General features: G+C 39.0%; 1 protein-coding gene across 6 annotated transcripts in view; it reads right to left on the bottom strand.

Annotated features, from left to right (window-relative positions):
* The window catches only part of EPHA6 (EPH receptor A6), a 538,064-nt gene that overhangs the window by 136,901 nt on the left and 382,196 nt on the right, over positions 1-18,967 (bottom strand). For 4 of the 6 annotated variants that reach the window (XM_030019720.1, XM_030019722.1, XM_030019724.1 and 1 more), the window contains 4 exons: positions 18,104-18,151; positions 17,516-17,678; positions 6,411-6,519; positions 2,371-2,441 (listed from right to left, as the gene is read on the bottom strand). In XM_030019720.1, the coding sequence (XP_029875580.1) occupies positions 2,371-2,441; positions 6,411-6,519; positions 17,516-17,678; positions 18,104-18,151 (391 nt within the window). The remainder of the gene's footprint in view (positions 1-2,370; positions 2,442-6,410; positions 6,520-17,515; positions 17,679-18,103; positions 18,152-18,967) is intronic. The other 2 variants (XM_030019721.1, XM_030019723.1) reach the window with 1 other exon arrangement.

Here is an 18,967-nt window from a genome sequence, read left to right as displayed (position 1 = left end):
GCTCAAAGATATGGGGAAAAGCAGATCCTCAAGACTAACAGTGATTACTGCCAAAGCAGTCTATATTCCCCTTTGCTGCTCCTTGGGCAATTTAGGCAATCTGTCCTTTACTTTGAAAACAGTGCTTTCTAATTCACTCCTTTCATTTATGGGTGGATGGCTGAACTTCCTTTTGCCAAACAGGTCCAATGGTTGAGATCCTTTTCTCTGAGGATGGGTCCCGGAGGACTGTGCTGCTTTGTTGTCTTCTGATCAGCTGGAACAACCAGAGACCCAGGTGCAAGACGAGAGCAAAAATATCCAAATGCATTTACAAGGCTTCGATAATTTCTGTCTGCTTCCTTGGAGATGGCCGTGGCAATAGTGTGTTGGTGCCAGATTACTTTGGCAGGCTCCAGCAAGCCATCATTTTCTGGCATGGCTAATATCCCTGGTGTTCTTGAGTATAGCATGTCCAAGAACTTATGTTGTTTCTCCTGGACTATCTGGATGGGTATTTTTTTTAGGCTGCTGGCATGTGGTGATTAAGTTCTGGAAAACTTTCAATCCATTAACAGAAGTTGACATAGGTAATGCATCAACTTACCAGGATAAGAGGAGGGTACTGCAGCTTGGTCAAGAGAACCCCTTTTAAAAGAATTAAGTACCTCTCAGCTTTCTTCCTCTTATCACTTAGTGGCTGAGTCTAAAGCAGCTCATTATCTGACGAGCCTAAATGCATTAGGTGAAGAACACATGTTCTGAACACATGAGTGTGGCTGGGCTTCATTAAGTGGTGTGCAACAGCCATTTGGACCACTGCTGATAGAGTACACGCACCATACAGAAATGGGGAGGACACCAGACATCGTGGGATGTCATGTTATCAGCAAGATCATGGACACTTTTCTGACTCCCTTCAAAGAGTTTATTTCCTGAAATCTTCCTCTGACTCACACCAAACTTCCAAGGAAGAGAGGAAGGATGAACAAGAGATGGTTTTCTTCTCCACACAGTGGAAGCATAGGATATAAAGCGTGGACATGACAAATCTGGGAACAGGAACAGGTGACGCTAACAGTGCAGGTTTTGCAGCGGAGCTGTTTTTTAAACAGCTTCAGCCAGTCCAGGAGAGGTCACCCTTATACTGATCCCAGCAGAGACTGTGCAGCCCCACATATTGTTTCAAGTTGAGATGCAGGATACCAAATCTATAGGTAGTCAGCAGCCAGATAAAGATTGCTGCTAGCATGAAGGAGGTACTTCTTATGGAGGTGCTGAGTGCTCAGTGTAAAGGAGGGAGTATTGTTGGCAATACAGTCTTAGCTGCTGGGCTAAATCACAGTAATTTCTCTTTATCCTTGCTTCTATGGAGCACATACATGAGTAGAGACTTGCGCCCTCAAGTCTGATGCTGAGATAACTGCAAATGAATGAGAAGCCTCTGAGATGAAGCTTTGTGTCACCATGAAATACAGTCATCATTAACCCTGGCCAGAAAGTCACTGAGTGAGGCTTTTCTCAAATTCAGTCACGGTCTCAGAGGCATATATCAAACTCTCCAGCAGGAAGGTTTTTGTGTTCTTTCCTTTCTGACCATGTTTGGAAACAAATGACAAATCTTCCTAGGAAGTATCCTTTATGGAGAAATGTGCCCTTTTCCTTGACAGAAATAGCCACTTGGCTGGATATAGTGGTGTCACCTGAAAAATGATTTTACTTCTGGTGACTTAACTTTTGTCTTGATCATAGTATTTCCATGGATGTGATAAAAAATGATCAAAAAATATAAAATTTAATAACCTTTGTATAATACCTTTTGAATAAATAAAAACTTCAAATTGTTACTCAGTTTAAATTGTAAAACAGTGAGACTAGTAATTTAAACTGAGTAGCTAAACTGAACTACATAAACTAATATACTGCCAATGAGAGATTGCCAGGATTTTTCTCTCACTGTACTGATCAGTGAGCAGGAACATGAGGGAAGGCAACCCATTCCACTTTCTATTTCTTGTGTGGCTGGAAGCGTAGATCCCTAAAGCCAAAGAGAACTGGATACAAATAAGGCACATAGTCACCAAGAGAGGAATTTTGAGGCAGAAGTTCAATATGGTCCAGACCAGCAGAGAAATTCAAAGAAATATACCTGAAAAACTGATAAATATTATTAATAGAATACCAAAAAACCTTATTAACTAGGGTGAATTCAGTGAAATTCTTCAAGGGGACATACAAATAAAAATAGACACCCTCAATGGTGCAGACAATAAGGAGCTATTCAGCTGGCCAGATTAAAACATCAAGGGCAAAATTTGTACAGGAAACCATGAACAGTCTTCATTTAAAACATGATATAGATACTATGTAACACAGGGTTGAATGACTTACAATGTCCATTTTGCAAATGAGCCCTTCTTTTCTCTTCAGATTTCATTTTGGCCTTTATGTACCATTGGCACCTTTTAAGAAAAACAAGTGAGGTTTTAATTAAAATACTTGTCATGCATAAAATAAATGTACATTAAGTTTTATCCACACTTTTATGAAAGCCAAAATCTTTGCATTTGGAATATATTTTTAGTTATGAATAGATTCCAAAGAGTCCTAATACTTTAATAAATTATTACTTCCTTGCATTCTTGTTTGCATACATTGGTTTGTGCTAATTAAACCTTATCCTATTAACTTTCATATCCAGTGGGTCAAAAAAGCTCATCAAAAAATCATAAGATAATAGTTTCTATGACTTCACCATGTTTCCTAAAAAAAGAAAATGTTTTTTCACATCAGGACCACTTTTTTTTTCCTGAGTAGCTCGATGCAGTCTGAGCCAGGCACTGACTTCTTATTTCTTCTAAGATAGCAGCTATCATATAGGATAAACAATATGTAGCCTGCTATGCGAGTACGATGATTTAGCATGTGCCTGTATGATTGCTATAAAATTGCAAATCCTTGGCAAACAACACAAAACTGTGGATGTTCATGAATTGTTAGCATCCTCACCTCACAATGCAAGGGTATGCTGGAGAAAACTGCCACATGGCAAGCTTTCAGGTTCCCTGTAATGAAATGTCCCCCAGCCTGAATGCTGCCTACTTGCAGGACTGTTAATGCTGATTTAGAGTGTCACATGATAGGAGCAACTGTTTCAGTCAAGAAAAAGCAAAATATTTGCTCTTGGTCTTAAAGCTCTTTCTCACTCACTGAACAGCCTAAGAAGTATGATTTAGAGGGAAATCTTTTGGTCTATGGGCTAGGCTAAGGGCTAAGGGCTGTTGGCGCACTGTCCCCAGAGGAGAACAGCAGTGTGTGTGGCCATCTGCTTTGGTTTACAGACATCTGGTTCCAAGACCAGCTTGAAAAAAATGACTGGCCTCTGTGTGTTTGTGACGAGCCTTAAAAAGTAAAATAAGCTATAATTGTAGATAGCATATCCAGTAAAATACTAACAATGGAGATATGAGAAATATGTGAACACACCCACCTCATTTCAGTGGTTCATTTAAACTACTGAAGCGGAGTAGGAACACTCACAAATTCATTCGTTGCTACAGAGGTGATGATGAACACCTGAAGGGCAGAAACTTCTGAAGCTGTCATGGTTATGTATCTTTATGGAGGGAAATAGCAACCAGTGGATTCTCAGCTTCTGTGGAAATCTTTAGATTGTACACCAGTTGCTGGGACCACTAAGCATGCCAGTGCCATTTTTAGGACCTGAACAACTGGTCTGTAAGGTGCCAACTGCCAAGCACACCGGACACAAGCTCTTACACTTAAAGTGTCTGCCCAAGGGAACAGTCAAAGAAACAAGGCTTTAACCCCGTCTAATCCTCCTAAGCATGCATGTGGCCCCAAAGTTTGACTACAGAAGCCAGTGAGTAATCACCAGCAGAGGAGTCTTCCAGCTCCAGCTCCCCACTCCCTGTTAGTGTTGGCTACAGAACAATTGGAGAAGAATAATTTCTGTAATGATAGGAATAAATCACACTGAGCTTTAACATCGCATTTCCTGGAATTTAGCCAAGACCTCCGCCTCACTGCATATCCCACGCCTCGAAATCTCTGTCGTTTTCATTTTTCTATCTGCAATTGACAGCCGCACTTCCTGCTTGCGCTTGGTGGATAATCACTCAGTGAAGTGCAGAGGCAGGTGCTCGTTTAACCCAGCCTCTCCACTATGAATAGACTCATCAGCAGCCCTGCGACTCGACAGCTCATTGAATTGCGAATTCTAAACAGTGAAGCAGAGCACATCTGTAGGGTACCAATCCCATTTTTCACACAGAAATTTGCCTCCAGTCCTAGAGTACACTGAGTATTTATTCAAAATTTTCTTGCTCTGTCTTCTGTGCAATACACTCTTATCACTGCATTTAAGCAGCACTTCACAATGAATTCATATCTTACATAATTGAAATAGTCCCATTGAGTAAGATGTTAGAAAGCTAAGAGAATCTCTGATATCCTTAACATTAGCTAACAGGAGGAATAAACACAGAAGGAAACCCATTTCCGTATTTTTTTTCATTCCTGAGTTTAGTGAGTTTTTTCTAAAGGAAGCCTTGGAGTTATGTTTCAGGATTCCATGTAAGGATTCTACACAATCATTTCCTCTGAAAGTTTGTCTGTCTGAATAATTCCTCTCTCTTCTGAAAGTAATTCACATAACGGTAGCTACTGTAGTGCCATATTTGGTTGCTGGGGTACTGCAAATAAAACCTCCAGCCTACAATGATAGGACTTCACTTTCTTTTCAAATTAGAGGTAATGCTATACCAACAAAACAGAAACTTAATTACAAATCTGAAAGTGCAGCACTGTCTATAGGTATCAGCCCTGCCTGTGATGACCATTATCACATTCAGAGGAGTCAGTGTAACATCTCTAAGTGTAAACACAGGCTGTAAACCAGGACAGGAATAGTGCAGAATCCTATCCCAACTCTGGATTTTTTCTGTCCCTGAGCCAGGCAAGAAGGAAACTCCATGAAGAACCCTCCTCACATGGAGGCTCTTCCACCAGCTGTTTTATGCATCTGAAGGAGGGAAGGGGAAAAGGGTAAAGAGGGGCCAGAGCCCACACAACCTCCCCTACAGAGCATACTGCAGGAGCTATGAGCCCGACTCCTCTGCTCGAAGACCCATACCTCTGCAGAGTATCAGCCTGGTTTTAGGCTTTCTTGATCCATGGCAGCACTGCAGTGCCACAGATATCTCACAGAGTAGATGGGGACATAATGACTTTGCCCTTTTAAATTCTCCTTTGCTTCCTGGTGGAAGCAGGTGAAGTCCTGAAACCACAAAGGAAGCACCTGGAGGCTCAGTGAAAAAGGAAACAAGGCACCATGGAAGCAGCTATGCCTGGGGGAATCTGAGCTCCGGCAAGGACTGATGTTCTGACCTCTTCATGTGTTTTTTAGCATGTCCAACGAGAATTTGTGAGTTCCCTTAAAACCTTCAGTGTGTAATTGAGCACGGCATCTGGCCACTCAAATCAAAATGCTTTCTCATCCAATTTGCATAATGTCATTATTTGATCCTGATCAACACATCAACTCAAGGAAGGTGGACAATCAGCACTGTACTAAAAGAACTGTAAGTATAAGAATCAGGGTAGTTATAAAAAATAATCATTGTCCAGACTGGTGAATTCCCCTGCCAGGGCAACAGTACTGCTGTAATGTAGATTTAATTGGGATATCTTCAATCCAATCTAAAAAAAAAAAACCAAAAAAGCAATAAAACAGGACCTTCAGGAAGCTATTTTCTGTTCACCAGTGATATCACAGGCAGTAGAATCATTCTAGTATTTTGAAGTAAAGTTTTCCTTTGTTTAATTTCATTACATAATTCCTGTATTTTACTTTAATAGATGCAGAAAAGTGCATATAAAATATATACATAATTGTGTATGATTTTTCCTACAAATTTAATATAGCAAAAGTAATAAAAAATTGTCCACTCAAGTGCCTTTAGCAAGCTATATTGCCAACCCCAAGACATCAAAAATCCTAAGGTTACACCCTCCAAAACTTTGCAATTGACAGTTATGAGATTTTGTAAAAAATACTGTGTTTTTTTGTCTTCTAATGTCAGAGCCTTGAGGGTGCAAGTACATTGTATTTTTAAATTCTCGCTCTGCAAGCAAGAGGTCCAGAAACTTATTTTTAAAATAGCCAAGCTATTTCCTGATTTCACATAATTGCTTAGCTCCCCAAACTGTTTTTTTTTTTAATGAAAAACAACACTCACAATAGAACTGTGAGTATGAGCAGTGCTGAACAAAGAGGACATTGACCCTGCTATGTATAACCCTTATTTTAGCACTGAAAATGTGGCTTAATGACTTAACTATTATTCTTAAATTCTTAGTTTTGGATGACTCTGACCCTGAGTAAATGAGAACACTGTGGTGTTAATTACCTCCCAGTGATCAGGAAGAACAAAGTGAGGATGACCAGGAGAGTGAATCCACCAACAGCAGCAGTGGCAATTACAAGAATCTGTCCCTGCTCTGCAGCCATATCAGAAGCTGAAAGAGAAGCACAAAGAAAAGAGGTTAAAGCTCCATCACCCAGGGTTCTTGCAGAATGGGTGATAACATTTCACTGGTCAAATGTTGCAATTACTCTGTAATTGTTTCCTTGGTGCTTAGAAGGACATCAGATGCGAACGCGCCTGTGAAGTGAAAAACCATAATCCATGTCCCAACTAGGATGAAGGGGAGAAGATGTTTACAGGTTTTTAAAAGGAGGAGCTGGCATTATCAGACATTTGCAATTTACTAAAGTTTGAATATGACAGGATTTTCGACACAAAACTAGAACATATTTTTTCTTTAGCTTTATTTAGCTTAATCCTGCATCTAATTCAGAACTTCTTTCCATCCAACTGTCCCAGTGAAGTCAGCAGCAGTGCTATGTATGTAAGAGATATTAAACTGGCTTCAGGAGAAAGCAAGCAGAAAAAGAACACTTAATGTGTAGCCTCACACACTTCTGTATGTCTGGTGTTTAGTTTTATTGTCACGGAATGTATATAGTTTTACCTATAACATGCTTTGGTGATTGGTAACACTGTAGTTGAAAAAAAATATTGATTTTCTTATGCCTCATGTTTTTCTCTCTGTTTTTTGTAGGACATTTAGGAGTTAAAAAAGGTCACCTGAAATTATCCGGTCTCTAGACACTTGCTCTTTTTATTAATTTATTCTGTATAATATTAAACCCTTACATTGACAAAGTACCTACTTACAGTCTGGTTGGTCCTCACTGTCCAAGTACTACATGAGCAGAAAAAGAATTAGGCTCAGTTTTTTCTCTATCTCCTGTCTTGTGACTCCAAAGTTTTATTTCTTAAACTCAGTTACACTTGAACATTTTGACCACATGACGCTTACCTAATTCTTACTGTCTGTTTCCATGAGAAACATAACATTGTTCTGAAAGGAGAATAAATAATTCTATTCAATGACCTCTGACAACAGTAATAAATGTAGGAAATCAAATATACTTTAGATTTATCAGGAAAGCAGCTTTGATTTTGTAAACTTGCAAACTGTTCTATAAGCAAAATCTTCAGCTCTCTTTAGGCACCAGATGATTAAATCTTAGGGAAATCACCTAGACTGCTGCCTAGAAAGCTCGGCAGGCTATATTGTCTCACTTTGCAGTTGATGAAGCCCAATACAATGCACACATTGCTGCCCAAAGCCTCATAAAATGCTGTTTCCAAGAAAAACATTTGGCTTCTAAATAATATTTGTGAGTTGGTTTAGAAATTAGCAGTGTGAACTGGCTTTGTAATAGTAGTAAACGAAATAAAAACAATAGTAGTTTAAGTTAAATTTTCAGCAAAACCAACTTCTTTTTGCCATTAGGTTTCTGTCCATATAATTTAGTGGAGATATGCACAGGCAGTAAATTACAAGGTATTCAGTATCTGTGGTCATAAGCTCTCCACAGACAAGTTAAATCATCCAATAAATGATGTAGCAAATATTCACTGAATGGCTAATCTCCAAAATGGCATCTAGTGATATTATGGGAATGGATTCTAGCTCTGTGTTGTGTTACGTTCCACAGTGTCAGATTTAGTTGGAAAAATACAACATAATAAATATCATGCCACACAAATAACAATGCAAATAATAACAGGCTCTCCAAATCACACGCTGAATACTATTTTCAGCCTAGGGGGGCTTGTGCTACATGTTGCAAAGACTGTTACAGCCAGGCACAGTTTGAAGTTGTAAATGGAGGAGGAGGTTTTAGACGTGTCTCTGCAATGGAAGGGAGAGGACAAACTGCAGCCCTCTTTTTTTTTTTTAATAGGAAAAAGAGGTGTGCAAAAATAGTGAATTCATAGAATCACAGAATCATAGAATCATTTAGGTTGGAAAAGACCTTCAAGATCATCGAGTCCAACCATTAACCAAGCCCACTAAACCAAGTCCTGAAGTACCCTGTCCACTCGCTTTTTGAATACCTCCAGGGATGGTGACTCAACCACTTCCCTGGGCAGCCGATTCCAATGTTTGACAACCCTCTCAGTAAAAAAGTTTTTCCTAATACCCAACCTAAATCTCCCTTGCCTCAACTTGAGGCCATTTCCTCTTGTCCTAAATTCAGCAGGAGAAAAGCAAAGCACAGGCTCAGATAAATTAGCTGTGGTTTTCTTCAACAGACATTCATTGCCAAGGAGACAACCCAACCTCATGAATTAAGGTGCAAATGTACAGACTGATTCCATGGTCCAAAGAAGCACTCTGCAGCTATCATGATGAAGAAAGTCACATGTCCTGGATCATTCCTGCTGAGCGGATCTGCTATTTCTTGGTGTTTAACAGAATGCAATCTATCAGTCTAATAACATGTGTTTTCTACCAGGAACCAGAGTCAGATTCATGAAGGGGAGAAATTCTGGACTGACTTAGTTCTTTCCACCTCTAAGCAACATGATTTTTAGCTGAGATTGTACGTACTTAAAAAGTGATCATTCTCTTTCTCTTGTTTGTATTTTACTGTGTTGGCAGAGGTTCCAGAGTCCAAAACATTAGGATTTTTTTTCCAAGTAGCCAAATCACTATAGGGGGCTTTCAAGCCTGAAACTTCCTGATGACCTTAATTTACTTGTCAGATAAAAATGTCAAATGACAGACAAGTATAATTGGAAAATGCGGATTTGTTAAAAACTGACAGAGAGGCAGGTGAGGCAAAATGATGGAAATACTTATTTTTGCTCGAAGTGATCCCTGTAGAAATCAATAAAGGCACAGTGCAGTGAACACCACATATATAAGCACATGTGTATGCGCATACACAGACTCTTCACATGCAGGTAAAAGGTACCATAAAACACTATCTAGGCAGTGAGAAGACAGTAATCAGGGACACTTAATAATTAAATTTTTTACAGCATTTTGCTATCCTACATTAAATGCAGCATGTCCCTTGATCTCTGTTCTTTTCTCATTTATCCAGCTTTCTCTTAAGGCAAAGTTCAAGTTGTAAATAATAAGAGCTTTAACATGTATTGTTTCTGTTGTGCAGGTTCTTGAATCTTTTTTGTCGTTTCCTGCTTTTTCTTTCTTCATTTGCCCTCTCCATCATCTGTGCATATTGGTATATGACCCTGTGTTTCTCCTCAGGACTATTCTTGATTATGCAAGACAGAAAAACTCAGTTTAAAAAACAATTACGATGGATTGCAAAGCCAAGTAAGCTCCTGCAACCTTATTTCATCTCTTTGTGTGTACCTATTAAGAGTGTTGCATTTAATCATAGAAGTACATAGCATTTTTTCCAGAATCTCATTTGTTAGACAACATGGTCAGCATTCATATAGCTAAAATGAGTCTTTTGTTGTCTCTACACTGTCCAGTGCATGGTCTCATATCTGCCAACTATGCACCACCCAAATCTGTCCAGTGCAGGGATGATTAGTAGCTCTGTAATCACAGGGACGAACGTGGCTGTATCATGTATGGGGCCATACTCCATTTGATAGTTAAAGCTGATAAGCAAGGGGGTGAGGAAGTGCTCGTGCAACAGGAACATGTAAACCACTAGCACTGCTAAGACTCACAGGGGAGCTTAGTACCTATCTAACTGGGCTGGCTGTTTTGTCTTTCAGTATGTTTCATTCTCTCTGCCTGTCTGCTCAATCAGTTCATTTTGACAAAAATATACTTTAAAAAATGGGTAGCATAACACAAGGAAAAGGATTTATTACTTATCCCAGCAGATGATTACATAGTATATTATAACATCTGGGTGTCAAAACTCTCCAAACACATTGTAGCTGCAACTGATGTGACTAGTCAAAGTGGTGATTTGATTTTAAAACTGCAGCATGTCTCATACATGTACCCAGAAGCATATTATCCAGATAAACTCTTCACTCTCATTACTCTTCATGCTTAACTCAGATTATATGCCCAAAATGACATTTAAAGTGTCTAACTGCATCATTCCAGCTTCCTCGCTATAACACCATGCCCAGAAATCCCTTCTGCATCCAGCCTGGTGTCAGTTCTGTCCCCACCATCTACTCTTTACATCCATGCCCTGTCTCAGGTCTTCTCTGGGTTCTTCACTCAAATATGTGGAGGAGGAGTTTGCACTTTTTCTCCTTTCTGTGCTGAAGGGAAATATCCTGAGGCTTCTTCACTTCCTCACTGGGCAGACTGGAAGAAATGGTGCAGACCTTTTAGTCACAGTGCAAGAGGATGAAAGGCAGAGAGAATCTTCCAGCTCTGTTGCCCATTCTTTTCTTTGAGCAAATTTCTCCAAAATCTTTTAAAGGGTTGTGTATTTGGTATAAAAGGGCTGGAAGCCCTAATGACAGCTCACTTCTGTCTCTTAGCTACATGCTTTAGTTATTTCAATCTGACATCTATCAGGCCACGGACCTTCCAGCGGACTGAAAGATAAAAAAGTGACAGAAAGACACCTAGACAGATAATAGTGAGTAGCTGCAAGATAGATAAGTGTGGACGGTGAGAAATGGAGCTCTAATAGACAGGAACTGGCTGTCAGATGGATTTACAAGGCATTGTAAACAACAGTACTTAAGAACAATAGGAAAGAAAAATATAAAGTCTAATTACGGTAACCTTTACATTTTCAGAAGCGCTGCAGTTCCTGTGCTCCAGTGAGCTGACGGGCTCCAGTCTAGGGGGGAGGCAATGGAAAGGCAATCTTAAAAAGGACTTTTAAAAGGGAAAACTAATGCCATCACTAGCATAAGAATATAAAACTCTCTGGAATGTATTTGCTTGAAAAGCCTTCTTCCAAGTGTTGCCCCTAACATTAGCTCCCTGACCAGTGGATGAACGGAAAGCCTGTGCAAGCAGTTTGAGATCTGAGCAAGGATGTGGCTCTTGTTTAGGAAATGCAGAGGGAAAGTAAAGTCTCTGGGGCTTCTGGGCACATACATTAGAGAAATCAGATAGGCCGAAGTCAAATGTGAGGAACAAATGGCTGAAAATAAAAAACACAGTAAGGAAATACTTCAACATTAAAGTGAGACATTCTGAGGTATCCAGTGCTGACTACTACTGAATGAATAGTAGGACTAGACAGACGTGGGGAGAGATCCAGCAAGATTTAGTTTCTAAATATGAGATATGTGCCGTCTCATTTGTTTTTTTCAACCAGAAATTTAATTTACTATTGTTAAAAAATCAAACATTCTAACAAAAAAAAAAAAAAATCTCCATTTTGCATTGGCAATTCAATGTATTTCTAAAAATCCTAGGGACAGCTTCTCTGTTGTGGCACAAATCAGAGCATGTGCTTGAAACAATACTGGACCTCTATCAGAGTCAATGATTCAGGACCCCTCTCTTGAGCTTTGGAGTTCTGGAAAGAATGGAGCTCAGGGTCTAAATCCCATCTGGTGGCAAATCCAAAATAGCATGATTTGAGGCTGAAAAGTTAAAGACAGATTTTGTGGATGTGGGAAGAGGAGAAAGAATGTGAGAATTCAGCAGATCTGGCAATACAAGAAAGTCACCATCTCTGCCTACAGTAAAGAAATTAAAGTTATTGTTTCATCAGGATCAGGGTTTCAGGCCAATTAATTTTTCACAGTCCTCAAATGTATAAAATACCTAATCAGGTATTCTACTAGCATTTCTAAAATTTTTAATTTTTTATTGTTAATTGTCCTAGTTTCAGCTGGGATAGAGTTAACTGTCTTCCTAGTAGCTGGTATGGTGCTATGTTTTGAGTTCAGTATGAGAAGAATGTTGATAACACTCATGTTTTCAGTTGCTGCTAGTCGTGTTTAGACTAATGTCAAGGATTTTTCAGCTTCTTATGCCCAGCCAGCGAGAAAGCTGGAGGGGCACAAGAAGTTGGCACAGGACACAGCCAGGGCAGCTGACCCAAACTGGCCAACGGGGTATTCCATACCATGGGATGTCCCATCCAGTACAGGAACTGGGAAGTGGGGGCGGGGAATCGCCGCTCGGGGACTAGCTGGGTGCCGGTCGGCGGGTGGTGAGCAATCGCACTGCGCATCATTTGTACATTCCAATCCTTTCATTATTGCTGTTGTCATTTTATTAGTGTTATCATTATCATTATTCGTTTCTTCTTTTCTGTTCTATTAAACTGTTCTTATCTCAACCCGTGGGTTTTGCTTCTTTTTTCCCGATTTTCTCCCCCATCCCACTGGGTGGGGGGGGGAGTGAGTGAGCGGCTGCGTGGTGCTTAGTTGCTGGCTGGGGTTAAACCACGACATTAATACAATTTATTTGAGGCATACAAAAGCCTACATTTCTTTTGGATTAAAAATCATCATGTGCTTACATTTATCACTCTGTTTGGCCCAACCACTAGTCCACACTGCACACATGCTAGTTTGCCCTTTAGGTTCCTCCTGGAACAAGCCAACTAGTTCCCTTTCAGATTTTTTTTTCCTAATGATGGGAAGGCTGACATGGAAAATACCCTTGGTTTTAGAACAAGCCCTGCACAAGAAAGCAACAGCATGAAAACACTGCACTGCCTAACAGCCGTAAATTGTTCAATATTTTACAAATTCCTTTAGGCACAAAGGCCTCTGAGGTGATACAGTAAAAAACATTCCTCCAGAAAAAAAGAATGCTTTGAATCATTAATTAAAAACAAAAAACAAAGTCTTCCATAAAAAGCTAGTTAGAAGACAGAGAGAGAAAAATAGAGAGGGAGAGAGAAAACAGTTAGAGATTAAAGTATGTTTGCTCTGGGACAAATGATTTTTTTTGTTCTCAGAATACATTTTATTCTATCCTAGGAAGGACCAGAGTTTTTTGTGGTGACTCAGATAGCTGGTAGTCCTGATACCAGGTACTTCTTATACAATCAGGAGGTATCTATACCAGGGGTAATGATTTTAAAATAAAAGAGGGTAGAGTTAGACTAGATATAAGGAAGGAATTTTTTACAATGAGAATGGTGAAACACCGGAATGGGTTGCCCAGAGAGGTGGTAGATGCCCCATCCCTGGAAACATTTAAGGTCAGGTTGGACAGGGCTCTGAGCAACCAGATCTCGTTGGACGAGATGACCTTTACAGGTCCCTTCCAACCCAAACTATTCTATGATCCTACACATAAAAGCAGGAACTACAAGTGAGGTTATGCTTCAATTTATAGCCACAGCAGCGGTACACGTGTGTGCTGGAGTGTATGAATCCCTGTCAGCTTTGCTAGAAGTGTTTTGCCTGTAAGGTAGTGAAACAGGGAGACTGAATAAAATGGCAATAAGGAACACCATCAAAAGCAGTATTTACTATGTTTTGCAAAGGTATATTTCCCAGCAGCAGCCTCAGCTTTAACAGTGGAAGAAATGCCTTACAACATCCATTCATCCACCCGTGCTTCCTTGAAGAGAATTTTTCTGACTTCTCCAGGTAACTCCATCTCCTTTCAGAAAGAAAGTACAAATTTTACTCTATTAGATGTTCTATTTATTGGTCTCTGCAGCAGGGACAAGAGTTCAACAGCAACATGCTCCCCAAGCAACGGCTGCCTCAGTCTGCTAGTTGGTAAGTGAGGGTGCTTCCCAAAATTCAGGTCAGCATTGCATGATTAACTAACTTTTTTCATTACTGCTACAGAGTTGGTCTTTTTTCTGCCTCATGCACCACCATTAATAATTATACCAAAATGTCTTAGTGTTCCTAGTAAAGATGTATCTAATTTTATCCTATATAACTGAAGTGGCACAGATAGTGTTTCAACCAGTAAACTGGAGAAAGCATGACAGCACTGTCCTGCCAAGGACAGTGTGTTTTCGGACATTGATATACACGTCTCACAGTTGATGAACCGTTACTTTTTTACAACTTGTCTATCGCTTTAAAGAAAAATCCTAATTTTGGTTTCCTCACTTTAACACTGTTTATTAACAAATTATGTCAGTATTGAAGCAGGGTAAATGGAATAACTTTGGATGTTCACCTGTAACTGGTCCTGGAATTCTTCTCTAGATGCCAAGACTATAACATGTGTAACCGGTAGAGAGCTGAAGGATGTTACAAGCTATTGCCAATTGAGAAGGATTTTTATCAAACACTCGACTTATTCTTTGTAATTTTTATGAGGTTGTTGGTTGATAAATTTTCTGTTGACAACACAGACTTTAAAACACTATTCTTCCCAGCCTTCTCATGAAACCATTAACTTTATATAAAATCAGTATAGCTCACATTAAATTAATTAAAATCTGGCTAACTGAAAGACCACGAAAAGTAACTGCAAATGTGGAATTTTCACCAAGTAACTTATTTCTTATGGGTAGGGATGGAGGGAGCTGCAATAATCCGCCTTGGTCTAATATTATTTGGTATCTTTCAGAATAATTGAGAAGAATATATATTAAAAAACCAGAAAATTTTCAGCTGAGCTGCATACTGTCAGAGTAGTAAATAATGAAGATAGATTCCTACACGGCTTGACCTGGACTGGTTTGTAAGATAGATGCATGCCAGCAAGGGCAACAACATTTACTTGTACTGATATAACTATGCAGTCCAAGTCTCAACACAACCCTCCCCAATCCCTCCATCTAAATGTAGGTCAGTATCTTGGAATACAACAGTACTGACAAAAATGTTGCTATGTTCTAGTTATTCAGCTGTGTACGACAATGCCCTAGTTCAGGCAGCAAGTGCTTAGACCTATAAGTAAAAGAAAACTGAATTATAAAGAGGTAAGTGGTGTTAGGGCTGTTTATGGCATCATAAACAGATTTAGTTTTCCAGTTTAATTTAGTATCAGGTTCAGCTCTGATGTCATACTTCAAAAAGGATGTTAAAATTTTGGAGAGCTACAAAATTATTCCATGTTTGGAAAATTTTTTTTTTTTAGAGTGAGAGAAAGCATTTATATCACTTACGGGAAAGACAAGAGAATTCTTAAAAATGGCATACACACATTTAGATGAGGAAGAGATTTCTGGTAGTATTTGGCTTTTTAATTTGGCAGAAAACTGTCTGAAGGTACAAGCTAAATAAAAAAATTCAGCCTAGAAATAAGGTGCAAATTTTTAATTATGAGGCTTAAGCACTGGCACTATCTACCTATAAATATGGTGAGCTCCCCACTACTGGAAGACTTTAAATCAAGACTATTTGTATATGGTAGATATTACATTTCAATCTACTATCATTAGCTGTCTGGAAAAGTTACTGAGTTAGACATTTGGCTTGTGTTATGAAAGGGGTACAAATGAATGATCATAATCATCTGATATTGCCTTAAAGTTTAGAATAGGCCAACTTTCAAAATACTACTGTGAGGAAGTAAGATATCTGGAGAGTAACAAGGCATCATTTGACTGGTCACTGAGTACTGCTTCAATCTGAAATAAGTAATATTTACCAGCAGGCACTTACTTTACTTTTTTTTCCCCTTTGAAATCTAAAGCAGTACTGCATAAATATTTGAATAAGACCACAGGCCTTTGAACTACCCTTTTAATTAAACAGAAGTCTTTATCTAGGTCCAGGTACCATTTCAAACAGTGGCAGAATTTCTCTCAACCTCCATCTCAATTGGTCATAAACAAAAACTCTTCTGTCTGCATTTCCTTTCAATCACACAATTTATAACAAATCAAATACTTTTAGTCAGGGACAAGCTTAAGCAATAAACATTGGTAAACAGCAAATATATAATGTGTGTTTATGTTTCACCATCAAGATTCATACTGAGTACTTAGAAGTAATAGAGGTAATAAATGTTTAAGAGTGTTGTGAGCTCTAACTCACTATGCAGCCCAAGAGCCAGTTGCATTAGTGCAACTGAGAAGGAGACTTGAGGCTGGGAAGGAATGGGTGGAATCTCACTGCCAGATGTTTCTATCAGCATTGCCAATGAGAGAAATGTCACTGGAACCACAGTCTTCCCAATTTAGATGAGTAAGTCACATTTCCACAAACATGACAGGCTCATAGAGGTTTAAATACCATTTACTTTTGGTAAGAGTTATGTCCCTGGGTGCCTAAAGCCTAGTATTTATTGCATCAGAAGATGTAGACGGGATCTACCGGAATTCTTTAAAGCACCGAAGTGTTCAACTCCTATTCAAACAAGTACCCAGAAATTTTAAAAAAGTCTAATTAGGCATTAAGCCCTTCGAAATCTATCCCTAAAACATTTTTGAATTAGAAGTTAAGAAGCAATGAAAATGGTACACAAACCCATGGGTGCTCTTGAAAATACTTACATAGTTTTGAGTCTGTACTTCAGCTTAAGCAACTTGAATTCTAAAACACTAATGAAAAACATGGTATACATAATTGGTTAATTAAAGTAATTTCATTAATGAGTGTTTTAGTGTTGTATCTACGACACTAATTTTATCTGAAATGCTTGTACATACCTTGTTTGCAGTTTCTTTGAACATGGAGGGCAATACATGACAAATATAAAATTGTTCAGAGCATGAACATCACACATAGCATCAAGCTTTTTTTTGCATATTCTGTAGGAATATGTAGGCTTTTTGCTTCTTACTGGCAAATTTAGTAGGCTTACTGATTGACAGAAATGCATATAAAAGTTTTCTTTTTTTTATTTGTTAAATTTTTCTTTATTTTTTTTATTTGTAGAGTCTGGGAGCACTAACAACTACTGAGAAAAGACTCCATCACTGTGTTCTCGGAGCTTGCATGAAGCTGCTGGACTTAGTAAAGCCTGACTAAGGGTATTTCTAGATGTCAAAATGAAGGCCTTCTTTAAGCAAAGAAAGGATCATAGAATCACAGAATATCTCAAGTTGGAAGGGACCCATAAGGAAATTTTGCAGAAGAAAACATTCCTTCAGCTGCAGTGATGGGCTAAAATTTCTATTTGTTGTTATAAATCCAGAAGTGTGAGGCTGAAGCTTACTTGTTTTTTATCATACAGCAGTGGTCATTTTGTGATAAGCAAATGGTATGGATTCAGCCATTCAAACTCCCAATGTCTCACTGGTTTAGAATTAGATGCTACTTCTATTGTATCTGATTATTTTTCCTTCAGTGAAACTTACTTTCATCTCCAGTTTCAAATTCAAACTTCTGGCTATAGCCGCTGTATCCTGCTGCCGTCCTGACTCTGATATGAAATATGTACTTGGTGGCTGGCTTGAGACCTGTGATGATAACACTTGGAGCCTTGGACCTTGTGGAGGAATAGCTGAGCTGCTCATGCTCCTGAGGGACAAAAGAGGGGAGAAATGATATCAAGTTGAGTTGTACAAAGTTTGCAAAAATGATATAGCAGAACTGAAGCTCCATATTCTTCTCATGAATGTAAAATGTGTTTATAAAAGGAGGTGCAGGTATGGACTTCTGTACTTTGATTTTGTGCTCTAGTCATAATGTATGATATGGCCTTGACTTAAGATTTCAATTTTTTGTCTTTAATCTTGCATATAAACACATCACATCTTTGTGACTTGGGTTAGTAATTACACTGTAGTCAAAACAATATGGAATTAGTACAAGACTACATTCACAGAAAATGGCAGCTAGAATGGTAGCTAAGTATTTTTGCACAATGGACAAACTAGGAGGTCAGTAAATACTAGTAAGCTGTAAGGTAAAGATGTGGGAGTATTCAAATACCCGCTACTCACTTCTACCCGCAGGTAGTGCCAAAATGCCGGCGCTATCCGTGGGTAGACCTGTGGGTAAAAGAAAATAAAAATTAACTTTTTCTTTAAAGTCTGTAAACTTCTAGCATGGTTCAACTGCTTTCACTGCTGTTGAACTTAATTTCTCTTTCCGGGTAGCTGCAATGTAGTCATACATAAAATTCCCTTTCACACTCTTTAAGGAGAAACACTCTCTGCAAAAGTCCCCTGTTACTCTCCTAGCAATTGATCCTGGGCATCTGCTGAGAATTCCTGACTCTCGCAGAGATCCCTGAGAACTATGCTGTGCAGAGATCACTGGGAGTTACCACTGTAGACCAGCTGCTGTAGTATGGAGACCAGCCACATCGATTGCTGTGCAAAAACGAAGTGCTGCTTTGATAGACAGGTCATTGACGATACTTTTACATGAGGGGATGACTCAGAAGAAGAGAGAGTTTATTCCCTGTCATTAGTTACTGTCACTTGATAAATCAGTAATCTGTAATATTTCATATGGTGCCTTAAGGCTAGCTTTACTTCATTGCAGCAGGATTTGTCTCCAAACTGACATATGAGCAGAAACGTCCTTGGCATACGCTTAACAATCCAACTGTGATACACATAGGCACCATATACATTTATTATACCATGCAGTAATATTAGAGTGTAAGTTATTCAAAGGGTGCTTCCAGCCTGTTAAGAACGAAACAACCTGGTTCACAGAAGAGATATAACCAGGAGAAGAACAGGTTTCAGTTAGATTCTGTTGGACTCTTAACCTCTTCTGAGCAACATACATATATTTTTTATATAAAACAAGCAGTTTTATATAAAACATGCTGAGTCAACTTCAGTCATGGCGTA

This window comes from Aquila chrysaetos, chromosome 7 (assembly GCF_900496995.4).
Source record: "Aquila chrysaetos chrysaetos chromosome 7, bAquChr1.4, whole genome shotgun sequence".
Classification (NCBI taxonomy): Eukaryota; Metazoa; Chordata; class Aves; order Accipitriformes; family Accipitridae; genus Aquila; species Aquila chrysaetos.
Note: the sequence above shows the minus strand (reverse complement) of the source record. Positions and strands in the feature narration are given on the sequence as shown.